The 15737-nt window shown below is 33.3% G+C and overlaps 1 protein-coding gene across 1 annotated transcript in view; it reads right to left on the reverse strand.

Annotated features, from left to right (window-relative positions):
- Positions 1–15737, reverse strand: part of ric8b (RIC8 guanine nucleotide exchange factor B) — an 86507-nt gene that overhangs the window by 56074 nt on the left and 14696 nt on the right. The window contains exon 3 of the mRNA XM_039761632.1: positions 13320–13414. Coding sequence (XP_039617566.1) covers positions 13320–13414 — 95 coding nt within the window. The remainder of the gene's footprint in view (positions 1–13319; positions 13415–15737) is intronic.

Below are 15737 nucleotides of genomic sequence, written 5' to 3' on the forward strand. Positions count from 1 at the left end.
CTGTTTTTTCTGTCCACCCTGGCCATCGGACCTTACTACTTTTCTATGTTAACTAATGTTGTCTTATTTTATTTTCTTAATTTTGTCTTTTATTTTTCTTTTCTTCATTATGTAAAGCACTTTGAGCTACTTTTTATATGAAAATGTGCTATATAAATAAATGTTGTTGTTGTTATATACAGTGAACCCTCATTTATCACGGTTAATCCATTCCAGACTACGCTTTGCACTCACGGGATGAAAGGACAATCCCAAACTCTTTTATATAGTAGATTATTGTACTGTACATTTAATTGCACACAACCACTAACCTATGAAGGCATGGCCTCAGTAGGAGAGTCTTCAGAGGTGGTGCAGTATCTTCAGCAGGTGCGTTGTTGTCTTCAGTGAAGAAGTACTAGGAGTAGGCAGTGGGTGTCTTGATGCACGGCTGAAGAACATCTTGATAGGCAGTTGCTGGCGCTGTCTTTTCATATGCGTGAGGAGGCTTTTGTAGGGTATTTAATCATATCCAAGAGTTTCACCTTCTCCTGGATAGTAAGCATCTTCCTCCGGCGCTTAGTTTTATTGTCAGAAGGCTTAGAAAAAGCAGCACGTTTAGGAGCCATCGTAGGGCTTAGATAAAAGTTCTCAGTAAGCGCATGCGTAGTGACGTAAGCGTGTATGAGAAAAAAATCGCGATAGAGTGAAGCAGCGAAAGTCAAAGCATGATATAGCGAGGGATCACTGTGTGTGTATATATATATATATATATATATATATATATATATACACACACACACTTACATACATACATACACACACACACACACACACACATAATGATGAGACATATCCGGTCCTCCAGATCATTAAATGAATGACATGTAAACACAGTACAGATGTTTTTTTCACACTCCTCTGGATTTTGGAAGAAATTGACGCCAAGAAAAAGCTGCATGCAACTTTTTTTTGACGCCATCTGAAACACATATCCGACTGAACACAAGTGGTGAAAGTCCATGTGGATGGTCTGATTCACTGCAATGAGCATGAAAACGCCCTGTATTCAGTCTGCTCCCACCTTGTCCAACAGACGGCAGAAAAACGCTCAGTTCAGACATCCTTGTGGACAGGTTTTAAAACACTAAGAGACTTGTACATAGATAATGTATTTGCATCCTATTAACAATTAATGCTTCAAATTTAACTTCTTATCAACACAACGTATCCCTACTTTCAAGCTAGAAACTTTGCTAAACAGAGCCTGCCCAATTTTCTGCACTTCTCACCATGTTCTATTCCAGAAGAAATATTGATCAGTCTTGAAGACTCAGATAGTATCTGTACAATTTATAGAAATATTTTAAGTCCCTTCCTTTCAAAGACCCCAGAATACATTGGGGAACGGATCTGTCACTTAATATTTCAGAAAAGGAGTGGTAGGCAGCTATGCACAGAACATACTCTAGCACTATATGTGCAAAATATTCAATCATTCAACTTAAAATCTTTTATCGAGTGCATTTATCTCATTTAAAATTGTCCAGAATGTTTCCAGGATAAGATTCAACCTGTCGTCATTACAATCTAGCTCCAGACTCGCTAGACCACATGTTCTGGGCGCCCACCAATTTAACAACTTTTTGGACAAAAATCTTTGAATGCCTATCACACAGCCTCAGTGTCACAATCACTCCGGACCCATTAACAGTTCTGTTTGGTGTACTCTCAGATGGGCTTAAAGTGGAAAAGGACAAACACACTGTAATTGCCTTTTACCTCACTGCTAGCACATAGACTTATCTTTCTCAACTGGAAGAATCCCACTGCACCACATTTAAGTCAGTGGGTAACTGATTTTCTATACTAACTGAAGTTGGAAAAATTCAAATTCTCACTTAGAGGATCTATTCAAAAAATTTTCAAAATATGCCAGGATCTAATCAATAATATTTCAGAATAAGCTATCTTTAATAGAGTAGCTTTGGTAGCTGGCTCTCCTCTCTTTCTCTTGCGTGGGGGTTGAATTGTACTTTGCTTTGTTAAGCTTGACTTGATTGTATGGAATATTATCTGCTTCTAATTAAAATCAATTTAAAAAGGCTGACAGATCTCAGGTTTACATTTGCCACAGATAATATGATGTTTTACATTTTATAAATTAAAATGTGTCAATTGGAAAAAATCCACATAATATAATATATGTCCTCTTTTCTCTTATTTTTTTCATGATATTTCTTTTATGCAGTCCTTTTAACTAGCAACTTTATAAACTATATTGCTTATGACTGCTTTTCTGTGATGTCAGGAAACTGGTGTTATGGCTGTTAATGCAGCTGTGAAGTGTTTATCTCTCAAGCTACAGCTGAACATCAAGTTAATCATACAGTCTCCAAACAGATGCCACCTATACGACTTTATACATATTTGGCAGAAAAATAAATGCTAAAGGGTTGGTATAATGTTACAGATGTAAAGAGAAAAGTACATCTGACTGCATATTTTCCAAAACAACTGGAAAGTAGTTTAAATATTACTGGCTTTCAGGTATCACAAGGCAATATTCACTTTATATTTTTTCAATTATACTTATGTACAAATTGTGATATTGTAAATTGTACTGTACTTATAACACATTATCGATGATTTGTCAGGAAGCAGAGATCCATTTTCTTGCAATCTTTTAGTAGTTTGTTTCAATGCTAAGTAAATCTAAAATGTTCACATTAAAAATAAAGAAAACAGTCAAATATAAACCTGTTTCAGTTTTTTTACAGCCATGTAATCAAAAAAAAAAACTACACATGATAGCAAATTATAAAAATTTAAGTTTAAAATTTTACTTACAGTTAATAATATGGTCCTTCCACAGTTAATTTACTTTTTTTCATACTTAAAGAATTAAAGTAAATCATGTGCAATAACATAATACAGGGTGACCCATGTATGTTAAAATTAAAGCCACGTTTTGTAAATCTCTTCAAAATAGTGAACCCCTTTCTACTGGAAGAAGTTAAATGAATCAGTCAGTACAAAAGTATTAATTTTGCCTACAAGAGTCACTATTTTCACTACTTTTCAGTGTTTTCTATTGGTTTGCATATTCTAACAAGACAGGCATATAAATGATGGCTAAATGCAGTACTGGAAAGAATTACGTTCACAGAACAGACATAAAACATTTTTAAACACTTAACATAGTAGCAGTTGTTTTGAAAAGAAATTCACATTGGAACTTTAAAAAAAAAAAAAAAAAAGTGGCTTTTAACTCTTATGAAACATTCTAATTACACTAAAGTATCCAGTGTTATTATATTATAAAAAGTTTTGAGGAAAATATTTTGCTAATGTGGCACTTCTATACTTTCTCTTTATTTTTACTTGTGATAGTGTGAATGCAGTATAACTATTATTATAAGTATAAACCATGATTGCACAAGTAAAGTACAAGGTAAAAAACAAAACTCTAATTGGTTTTGCTATAAGGAACTGTCAGATGTTGCCTATCAAGGTGTTCAAAATTAGTAACTAACTATAAAAAACTAACAGCCCCTCCTGTAGTAAGGGATCTGGAGACTTATTTAAAATGATATTTCACTTTCATATTTTAAAAATGCATTTTTTTTTCAATAAAAACATTTGTCCCTCAAATGTGTTAGCTGTTAAACATAGAAAAGTGGAATTCATTAAAAGAATATACTAAGACAGTAAGATGTACATATTTTCTATAAACATGTTAGTGATTTTTAATGAAAAACAAATCAAACGTGAACTTGAAAAACCTATTAAATGTTATAGCTTTGCTTTCCATAAATGCACAAGTTTAGTTTTACTTTTCACTAATGAAGCTCACTTCAACCATGGAGAGAATCTGTAATATTTAGTTAAGTAAGTGCTATTCACCTCTAATCTTGTGTTACCACTGATCTTTGCAGATTTTGTATTAGAATTTCAGACTACAGACAACAGTTAGGTAACAACAGAAGCAAGCTAGACATGTAGAAGGCATGGAAATAAAGTTTGATATATTTATGTAGACAGACAGCATGGTCTAACATTCCCAAATCCAACTCAAATGGGAGCACAACTTATAGAAACAGCTACATTTCACATTCAGGAATATTTTTAATTACTGTGTTGTTTTCCGTTGAGTCAGACTTAAATCACCGTGGGATAAATCCATCCTCCACCATCACATTCTAACCACTTTAAAGATTTGTGGTTAAAATGTGCCTTAACCAAGGTCAACTTTAATTCTTGAGACAAGAACAAATAGTGTTGGTGTTTCTCTAGTTTATCAATCACCTGAGTCAAAACCTCTTTTCAACTATCAACTAAGACCATTTTCAAAGACATGCTGTATCTTTCAGATATTAAACTAATATTTCAAGTTTAAGGAGAGGTCTATTAGTTAAATAGTTGAATTTAAAACTTCAAATTCATAAGAACACTTTTGGCTGTAATATATACAATTACATTGAAATTGTGCATATATTAACAAAACTCAAATATTTTAAGCATAAACCATTTGATACTTAGAGTTACAAACTAATCCTGCAGCAGTAAAAAAACAGTGTCCTTTCAATACATTTGCTGCAAGGTAAGACTGCAAACATTTGGTGAAGTATGACTTGAAAGCTTTCATTACATAATCTTTTTAAGTTTCACAATAAATACTGTAGATACAAGCAAGGCTATATTTCAAACTTTTGTGGTTTCAACCTAAAATAAGAAAAGCATATTAAATTAAATTTTCTGGATCAGTGTGTCAGAGTTATTTTTTCTAAAGAAAAGGCCTAACTGCCTAATCTGTGTCTCCCAGCTGACACTTTTATTTGTATGGGTTGGAGGAGAGGGGAAGGGGGAGAGTATGAAATTCCTCTGCGCCTAAAGACATTTCAGCTATAGCAAAGTCTCTACAAAGGCATTAGCATGCTTTCCATGGGGAATAAGCAGAATATATTAGGGCCTATTTATCCTTCCCTAGAGATCATTAATCATCCACAGATGACACCTCCTCTTTTAGCCCCCAGACCCCTCTAGTTACTCTGACTTCTGACATCTAAACTAGACCAGGAAAAAAAAAAAAATCACATTTCTATTACTCAATACTGTTAACTCAAAATATAAAAGAAACCAAACATGGGGAGTTATTTTGTATATTTTAAAAATCCTTTAATGTCATATTTAAACCTCTTTATTATTTAACCATCTTTATAATTTAAAATTGTAAAAAAAATATTAATATTGCAAGAGTGAAGCCCTTTTATTAAACTAGTTTAGTTTTCACTAGAGCCTGATTCTGCCAATATAAGCTCCATAACTCAATGTTGGAAAGGTACAGGCAAATTCAGAATGTGGAACAATGGACAGATATATGGCATTAAAATATATCAGACTTGTAATTTCATTTAATAAGAGATCCAAACAGTTTGGATAATAGAGTTTTTAAGTGTCGTGGAACTGTGATTGTTCTACTATCTTTAAAGGTTATTTTTGTCCATAAACATACAGATTCTTTCATTATCTTTAATGCTATTTCTGTTTTGATTGGGAGTATTTCTGTTTTAACACAATCAACACTATAGCCTAGTAATTCAACTGTTCCTTGGAACCAAAGGCATGCTATTTAAAAAAAAAAAAATTACAAGAACTACATTTACTTTTAAAAGCCATTGACAATGGACTGAAAGTTTTTTTTTTTTTGTTGCTGGAAGAAAGACAAATAATATGCAAACCTGAAACCAGAAGATTTTACCATCATTAACAGTATATGATACAAGGTGTCAGGATCCCAGTTATATTAACATTCAAAAATAAACAAAAATGCAAAACAGGACAATAGTAGACTTATCAACTGTCGGTGTAAATGTTGATGTTCAGAGTGAGACTAGAAGAGTTAAACGAAGCAACTCTCCCTTCACAGCCTTCTTATCTATATAAATAAAATTGTAAGATATTTTTATGTATGTATGTATGTTTGTTTTGTTTGTTCACCAATCATGCAAAAACAGCTGAACTGACTTTCATATAACTTAAAATATAAACTACATGGCATATCGAGGAGGGGGTTGTAATGGGGTGGGGCAATACAAAAACCAGCATTGTCATAGGGACTGCAATTCCCATCAGGCAGCAGGAGTGCACTAGGGCTGATGAGAGGACCTCATCATCAGGATGCCCAAACATTTCTACCAGCCAGAGCCGGATCTCACCTAACAACGCAGGTACAGTGTTTTCTTCTATACTAATCTAATTTCCCCTTTTATTTATCATTACGGTTAGTGCTCTTTAATAATTAATGAAAAACCTAAATCATCCCTTTGGAAAAGGCAGCTAAGTAACCTCAATGGCTAAGATAAACACTGCACACAATCCAATGTGGATGTAACGCAAAATCAATCAAATTAAATGACAGACCTCAATATCTTCCTTAACTTCTGGTAGGGACAAAGCCTGGCCCACAAAGTCTGACATGAACTCTACATTACATTACATTGTTTTTCAAAACAAAAAAGGCATTACTATAAAGCAAAAATAATATTGCACACTGCAAGAAATTACAGTATAAAACATAGTAAAAACACAGAAACACACAACTGAGGATACATATCCGTATAATATTACCTACTCTTATGATATGAATATGATGTGAGCAAGAAATGTACTTTGAAGCAGGTAGCAATTGTATGAACTTGGAATTAAAAACTGAGGACTTTAATCAGATTTTTATGCATGCTGCAATCACTACAAACATAAAAATGAACAGTTCACAATAAGTCTGGTCACAAACTAGCCGACGTCCATTTATGTCAAAAGCAAGTCATGAATAGGCTCATAGAAAGCACTTTACTCTTTTTACACTACTTGGACATGGACATTACCTCAGCCAAAGACTCTTGTTCATGTTCCTGTAGGAACAAAATCAGAATGTGTCCTTGTTATTGCAATAATGTTGATGTGTTAGCGTCACACGTATTTGTTAGAAATGTTAATCACATTGAAATGTCTAACTTGGTATTTTTAGTATTTATTTTATATAGCCTGTTCTGAGGCATGTTTGGATGTGTTTTTGCACTAGCATTAGGTTGCAATGTAACAGAACCTACTGTATTTTTCAAGGACTATGTGCTTTGGCATAATCTGCAGGATTGTAGCCAATGTTATCGCTCATTTGTTTAGGATACATGTCTTGGATGTTGATTCAGAGAAAGTATTTACAATTCCAAGGTAGTTGTTTTTGTGTTCATGGATTTAGCCTGCATGTATTTTTGGCAAATTTGGAAACTCTAGCTAAATGTTAAGTGCAGGTGATATATTGTAAACTATTTTAAAAAAAAAAAAAAAAAAAGTTTCGCATTTAAAACTTTATACAATCACTTAAGTGAATGTGATTCAGTGTTGTCGCCCACAGCTCCTACTGCTGTGAGTGTGAGTTCAAGAAATTTCTTACATGGATTAAAAAAAAAACTAGTGGACAAGAATTCTGATAGGGGACTGTTAACTATAAACCTGTAATTTTGAAAAAATAAAAGTAGACGCGGATTGTGAGCATAGGGGTTACACACACGGTCAGATATTTCACTCAATTTAGTAGATGTCAAGCAGTACAACAAAGGCCTGGGGAGGGAATGATACAATGCAATTTGATTGTGTATGACCTGGGAAGAGATGGAGTAATGTACAGCCTAACCAGAGAAAATAAGTTGCACTCTGCTGCTGGCCCTGATATGATATCAGCCATGGAATGGGCGACCAATGCTGCCACATATTCTTGGCCTAATTTTCACAGTCTGAGTGATGTGTGCAACAGTTGCAAAAGTTAGGTGTGCAGTCAGCTATTTACAATATTGATAGCAACAAAGGTTTTACAGGACCAGGTGTTGAATTGTTCACAACATTTTCTTTTAACAGGTTTGATTATTGTTAAAAGTCAAAGTAATTAATATTTTCTTTTTTACTGTTCTGTGTGTGATTCTGGGCCAGAAAGGAATAACAGGAGATCCTAAGGAACAAATGTTTTAGCAAGCACCAGAACAATATTAATGGTTTACAGCAGGGGTGCCCAATGCTTCGATCTCGATCGACCGGTAGATTGCAAAGGAAGTGCAATTCAAAAAAAATGTTTTTTTAAACGTTAGTCTATCATATATCCTCCCTATGGCATTTGCCACTTGATTGACATACAGGGCGGCCAGTCTGAGATATCTTTTCTTCTAACACACTGGTCATCCAGCACACACGATAAAACGCGCGAGCTACTGCAAAACTTCGGCTGTGATCTAGTTAGCCTTCCAATTTATATTGACTAAAGAAGGGATTTAAAAAAAATTTGTTTGGGGAGGGTATGGGCTGGATGTGGAATTGGAAGAGGACTTTTTTTTTTCACAATGTCACAATAGACGTGCGTTTGTCTGACGTCCGATCGCCGATGAGGGGTGCAGTGAGTGTGTACGCCTGATGAGCCCAAAATGGGGCGAAACACGTGTCGTGTACTCTTTGACAGTTAACTACGTGATCTGCTTCTTGCAACTGAGAGGACACACATGGCGGATGTTTGCCAACTTGCAGACCAACCACACGCGTTACCTTGTTGGTAACCACCCATACAATCAGATTGTGATTCAGACTTCGAATGTTACATATATATATATATATATATATATATACACATATAAACACACATACATATATATATATATATATATATATATATATATATATATATATATATATATATATGTACATACATATATACATATGTATGTGTGTATGTGTGTATGTATATGTGTGTATGTATATGTGTGTATATATGTATATATATATATATATATATGTGTGTATATATATATGTGTGTATATATATATATATATTTATATAAATATATATATATATTTATATAAATATATAAATATATATATATATATATATATATATATATATATATATATATATATATATGTATGTATGTATATAGCATTTTTAATGTAGGTAGATCATTTCGACCTGGTCATTTTAAAAGTACCTTGCAAGCCGAAAAAGTGTGGGCACCCCTGGTTTACAGCATAACTGCTACACAGGATTCTTTAATTTTGTAACATGTTACTAGGACAAATTCACATAAAAAAATTTTCCCTAATATTTTTCTTTTTTTTTTGTTTGAGAGGTAGTCTCTCTCAAGACTTTAAGCAATATAAACACGTATTGGTTAAAGTTCAGACATTGTTAATTAAAAAATCAAAATGAATAGAAATAAAAATACACAATATATCAGAATAGAAGAAAATTTCAAAAATTTTAAATGAATATATTTCTAATAACATTACACCATAAGACAGAGGAATTGGTATTTGAGAGAGTATGTGCACCCTGTAAAAGAAATAATCTGTAGCAATAAATAGAATATCAATCTAATCCAAATTAGTAAGGAATAGATTTGGTTTAACTTGAAATGAAATATTGACCAAAAATCTATTTCTGTTTTAATTTTCAATTATAAATAACAAAATCTTAAAACAAAATAAATAAAGCAAACATTTTCAGGCAGACATCTGCTTTGGAGATATAGATAGGTAAAGCCTTTTTCTGTTGAGAATAAAAACTGAAAATACTACTAAAGGAAGAACAACAATAAAATTGCATTATTTTTTAATATATTACCATTGTAAATGCAAGGTCAATACAATTTTATGACTTATTTGTATTCTACACCCAACTTCCTAATTTCCTTGACTTGCTTCATTAACTCTCAGACTAACTCCACTTCATTTGTAACGAGATATGACTTACTTCAGGATATTATTGTACCTATTAATTCATAGTTCATAATTGTTTATCTAATGTGCTTGAACAGAAATTCAAATAGTTACTCATTAATTAGGTGATCCTTCAAAAGTGGCTGTCCTCAGATTTCAAGAGTCACATCATGCCTTAAAAACATGCAAAACAAGTGGAAATAAAATTTTATTTAAGTCATAAAAAGCCAAATGATCTTTTTAACAATGTCTGCATGCTGCAAAGTGGCATGTCGCTTTTCCAAAAATGTACTTAATCCCAAACCCTCACCTTAAACACATTTAAATATGCAGTGTGTTCAATAAAAGCACGTTTTATTTATTTGGTCTTGATGAAATATTTAAGTGTTGTCACTTGCCTTGTAACAGTCTTTCTAACATGTATGCATGCTAGATTGTGTTTAGGAGTCAGACAGTGAAATTGGAGTATTACAGTAGTGTATTTCCTGTAAACACTGAAGATGTTGATATAAAAAAAATTTTCATATAATCATCCTTTAAAGTGTTCTTCTGTGTTCTTTGTAAAGTGTCCTATTATCGAGTGCATTATGAAACATGCTATAATGAAATTAAGTTTGATTAATTGTGATCTAGAAGATAGTTGCAATAAGGAAAAAGTACATTGCAATGATATGCTGCCAGTCAAGGATATTTTTCCATAAATAAGGAAAAATGTGATGCTTTTTAGAAATGTTTCTAGTTTTCTTTCACAGTTTGAAGATATGAAGTCAGGGAATCTGGCAACTGTAAATTATTATTCCAAAGAGTGATGATGTGCACTCAAGTATACACCAAAACAAAAAACTCTCTCCTTATGCAGTGTTGGTTCCTGCCTTTTGTAAAGTGCTGCCAAGGAAACTCTCAGAGTTCAGAAATAGAATTAGAATTTTGAAAATAGATTCTAGAATTGTAAGAACTAAAAGCAGAGGAATGCAATAACAATCCATGCCCAATTCCATTAAGTTATATAAAATCTACAATGACACGTTAGATACCTTTAGCTTAATGCAATGCTAATTGAAACAACTCTTGAACAACAATTGAAACATGAGATGTGTCTAGATGAATTACCATAAAACATATACTGCATGACACACAAAAACAAATAATAAACACAGTATAAAGCCTTTAAAAAAGCTGTGAATTTGTAAGATGTTTATCAGGAAGATACAAAGCTAACATGCTTAATAAGTTTACAAGTAAAATAGGCAAATTTTGCTGCTAAGCTAACAAACCTGTTGTTTACTAAGCAGCAATTTCAAATTCTTCATTATCTCTTCTTTTTCTAATTAAAACTGTGAGCTGCTATACTTAACAAAAGCTTGCTCTCCGTCAAAACTGACACAGTGCCCATTTTAATTAAAGGACAAAATAAAAACATATTTTCATTAAAGCATCCTTTGTTTCTGTTTATCTATATGTACAATGTGACTCTTGCAATTCCTTATTTTCAGTTTCTAACTCCACTTTCTTTAATGTAAAGGTTAATATTACAATCTTCTCGCTCTCTGGTAATGTCTGGCCTAGTGCTCTCTGTTTACAGGAAGTTTGTAGTCATAAAAGAACTATCATAATACCTTACTTAAAGGATCAGTACAACTAAATTACTGTAAAGCTTAGAAAAACAGATGGCAGAAAAATTATTTTTTGTAGTTGACAGATTTATCGATCATTGATTGTGTCTTTTGTAGTGAAAACTGGCCAATTTAGATTGGTGGTTGTTTGATCTGAGCATCAGAACAGTAAAATGTTACCCACTGCTGTTATCCAAAAGCTTGGAGAACAGTGACTGTCAGCTTAAGAACATTAATGCACTTCTGCTTATAATGTTTCTACTGTATTCCAAAAGGGTCCAAAAACCATACGACTGCCCCACAAAACTTCTAGAAATTGATATGTTGATTTAATGTTTTTGCTACAACATGCTTACTGTAAAATGATCAATTAAAACCTGAACCAAAATCATGTTACATTAATTCCAAGTATTTTACAGAGTACATAAAATAAAATAATAAATAGTATTTATTTAAATAAATAAACGAATGGTGTGTATTACATCTGTATAAAATTTGTATTTTACATAATGCATATTGCTTCCTACAGTGGGCATACAGAAAAAGGATGAAAACACCATACAGCAAATACCTTTATTAGAACACACAAGGTCAGATTACAAATGGCGCATAAACATAACTGACAAAATGTACACACACTGATTATCTTGTGAAGAGTCGCTAAAACAACTAGGATCCCCAACTAGCAGTGGAAGGGAAGAACTTTCTCAGGTGCCACAATCTTAGCAATTTTCTGGTTACAAAGGCACTGCTGCTAATGCCTTCCATGCTCAAGACATTATCATCTAGCAGAGTTCATGATTTCTGTGGTACTACACAAGCTTTAGTTAAACCTGCTAGGAGTCAGTGTAGTAAAGGTCCACATTTCTGACTACAGTTAAAAGTAGGGATGTTCCAGTTGATCAGCCGTCTATCTAAATCGGCTGATTTTCACTAAAAAAGACTCAATCGGTAATCAATAAATTGGCCAACAACAAACACTGATCTTAGAATGCTATTCTAAGCTTTATTTTAATTTAGATGTGGTGCTGTGCTCCTTTATGTGAGGTATTATGGTAGTTGAGCCAACACATTTTTTTTTTTTTGGTAGCAGACTTTCTGCAATGTAAATAAAGAACAGCAAGTCAAGGCTCGTTTCACCAGAGAGCTTAGCCTTTATGTTAAAGAAAGTTTTGTAATAAACCGAGAAAAAGGAATCAGAGAAGTTGTTTTGTACAATTTGATGAACAGCAAGAAAAGCTACTTTACTGAATTCCAACCTTTTTATTTTACCTTTGAAATTTTTAATTATTTGTACTGTGTTTATTATTTGTCTCCGTGTTTCATACAATATACTTTTTGGTAAAAAAAAAAAAAAACCAAGTACTACATAATTAAACTGGTAACCCATATTTATAATTGCACCTCAATAATTACGAATGTCTAGCTGATACAAACGTTTTTTAAAGGGATAAAGAAAGACAAAAAGAAGAAAAAAAAATAGGAATCAGCCAATTGAGTAACTTGAAATTGATGTTTGGTATCGGCTTTAAAAAACCTGATCAGAGCATCCCTAGTTAAAAATGAAAGTCATGATGGCAGTACCATATCTTGTCTGTATCAAGCAAAGATGGGATGCAGGTCACTGCAGGGCATATACAAACCCACATACAAAAAGGAAAAAGTAAATGGGATTATTAAAAGGATAGATATGTATTAGATGTTAAAGATACAAAAACATTTGGTATGACCAAATAAAACAGTTGTTAAAAGTGTATTTGTTCAAATACATAACAAACTTTACAAGAAAATCTCTAATCTCATAGCTGTTGTTCAATGACACTCTTATAATTTTTTACACTTTTACATGCCCAAAATAAAATATTGTATAAGCTAAAGATTGTATAAGCTAAAGACAGCAATGAGGATATAAAAGTACATACACAAATCTATCTTTTACCTATAATTTACTGGAAAAAGTATGCTAACCTGTGCAATTCCTCTGTTTTGTCCTCGTTCTGTGCCTTTATCATCAAAAGATGGCGCATGATGGCTGTGATGAGGCGAAACTGGTGGTCATCATCCTATGAAATGAAATGTACAACAGCATGATCCCAAAAACTTACCAAAATAATATACTTTATACTACTGAAGGATGTTTCTGACATACAGTATCTTAATAGAAGATATTAGCATTTCCAGTCTAACTCTCAAATAAACAGCTAATTACACTGATTAAGAAAATGAATTACAGCAGGACGGCAAGTTTGATCCTAAAAGTTTACACAAACAGGAAAGAAAATAAGCACCCAAATATAAAGACAGGAAGCTATAAAATGCAGCAGAGCAAATGTCTCTCATTTGCTTAGCAGAACCCAATGCACGTACTATGTTTTGTTCTCACTTTATAAAATGGATAAAGTTCTAAACTAACTGTAAAACATCTTGGGCCTCACGTATAATGCTGTGGATAGAATTCACAATAAAACATGTTGTATGGACAAACACAGAAATGCGCATACACACAAAAAAATCCAGATGCATAAATCTGTGCGTACACAAACTTCCACCTTCTTGCACTACATAAATCCCGGTCAGTGTAAAATGCAACTCATGTGCACGCACCTGCCACCCCACCCCAACACCTCCTAGAATTATGCCTTTTTGAATATGCAAATCAATATAAATAGCCCCTTATGTTTGAAGTTCTGTGAAAAAACAATGGCAAAAGCACTGGGGAAAAAAGAAGAATTTCCGTGATAAGCAGTGGTATAAACAACAAATAGAAGTTGATCGAGTGACAGAGTGGCGGAAAAACTCAAAGGTTCAAGTTCAGAAAGTCACACACTGCCCGAAATAATAAAAAAAGTGGTCAGATATCAAAGTCACTGTGAAAAGGTGAGTCATAGCTCACTGTCTGAGTGTCATAAGGAAGCTAGGGTACAGAGAAAAAGTAGGGAAACATTGGACAAAAAGGTTGAAGTGTTAACTTTAATCTCAAAATTTCCACTTTAATCACGTAGTTTATTTTGTCATTAAAGTAGAAAGTCAAAAATTTCATCTTAAAATAGTTTAATTTACTAGTCTCTCAAATCCCATTATAACTAAAGTAGCACATTAAATGTTTTGTATTCCGTTTTCTTACGCTGACAGGACACAATACATTACATTCATGATATTACAGCTTCCTGAACAATTTAAATACTAAGATGTATACTTTTCGTGATGATAGGAATTAAAGCATGTATTAAACATGGGGGCACGGTGGCAATACAAAAATTTACAATAAGTTCTTGTAGCAGTACTCTCTCTTTCAAACATATTAACCCCCAATTCCTGTCCTTTCTTTTCTTTCTCCAAGTAACCAATTGCCACACAAGCTCTGTAATAAATGTCAAGCCATCTGAAAGCTTAGAACGCCAATTCTTCAAAACTTTAAAGAAACATTGAGCTATCTTCATAGTACATGTTTAATTATTCCATCCATCTATCCATCCAGGGTCACGCCAGTCCCAGCAAGCATACAGCATGAGGCAGGAACAATCCCTGAATGGGGAGCCAGCTCATCGCTACCGCTGCGTAACCACGCACTCATGTTTAATTATTAACAGTATACATTATTTAAATGAAGCTAAACATTTATCTGTATAATGTAATATACGTACTTTGCTGTATTTCATCTTAAAATGATATCAAGAGCTCCAAAAAGATGGCATTTGGAAATCTAAATCGACTTAGAAGCCAGTCATCATCATCTGTAAATAGGTCTCTTTTATTGAATTCCTTTATTTTTATTGTATGATACAATAAGATTCAATATGAAAATCCTCCATAAACTTATTTTCTTATAAAATGATAAAATAACAGCAATGATAAAAATAGTAATAATAAGAACAATACAATAAAAAATGAAAAATATACAATATGAAAGCATAAATACAATATACATGTACAATGTACATAAAGTGCAAATAGTGAAATGGTTTATGAAGTGGCTCAGGTTGTGCAATATTACAACTGTAATGCAACTTTACAGTAAGGTAATTGTGCTTATATGTGCAGACAGTTCTACCAGGAGCACTTGATGGACTGATTGAGTGCATTTAGAGCTCCCTTGGGATGAAACTGCTTCTGAACTACAAAGTCCCAACAGGAAAGTCTCTGAAGCATTTGCCGTATGGAAGCAGTAGACTGTGCGCATGGCTGAGGCAGCGTGTGCTAGATGCTGTACCCCGATAATCCTTTTTCCGATCAGCTGCTGTAGAGCTATGATTCCACACTCAGATACAGTGGGTTAAAATACACGGAGCAGTGAACTGAGAGTAACAACGCTAAAATAACTATGGTATTTGGAATACAGCAATCCCTCGCTATATTGAGCTTCGACTTTCGCAGCTTCACTCTATT

The sequence above is a fragment of the Polypterus senegalus genome, chromosome 8 (genome assembly GCF_016835505.1).
Source record: "Polypterus senegalus isolate Bchr_013 chromosome 8, ASM1683550v1, whole genome shotgun sequence".
NCBI classification, from domain to species: domain Eukaryota; kingdom Metazoa; phylum Chordata; class Cladistia; order Polypteriformes; family Polypteridae; genus Polypterus; species Polypterus senegalus.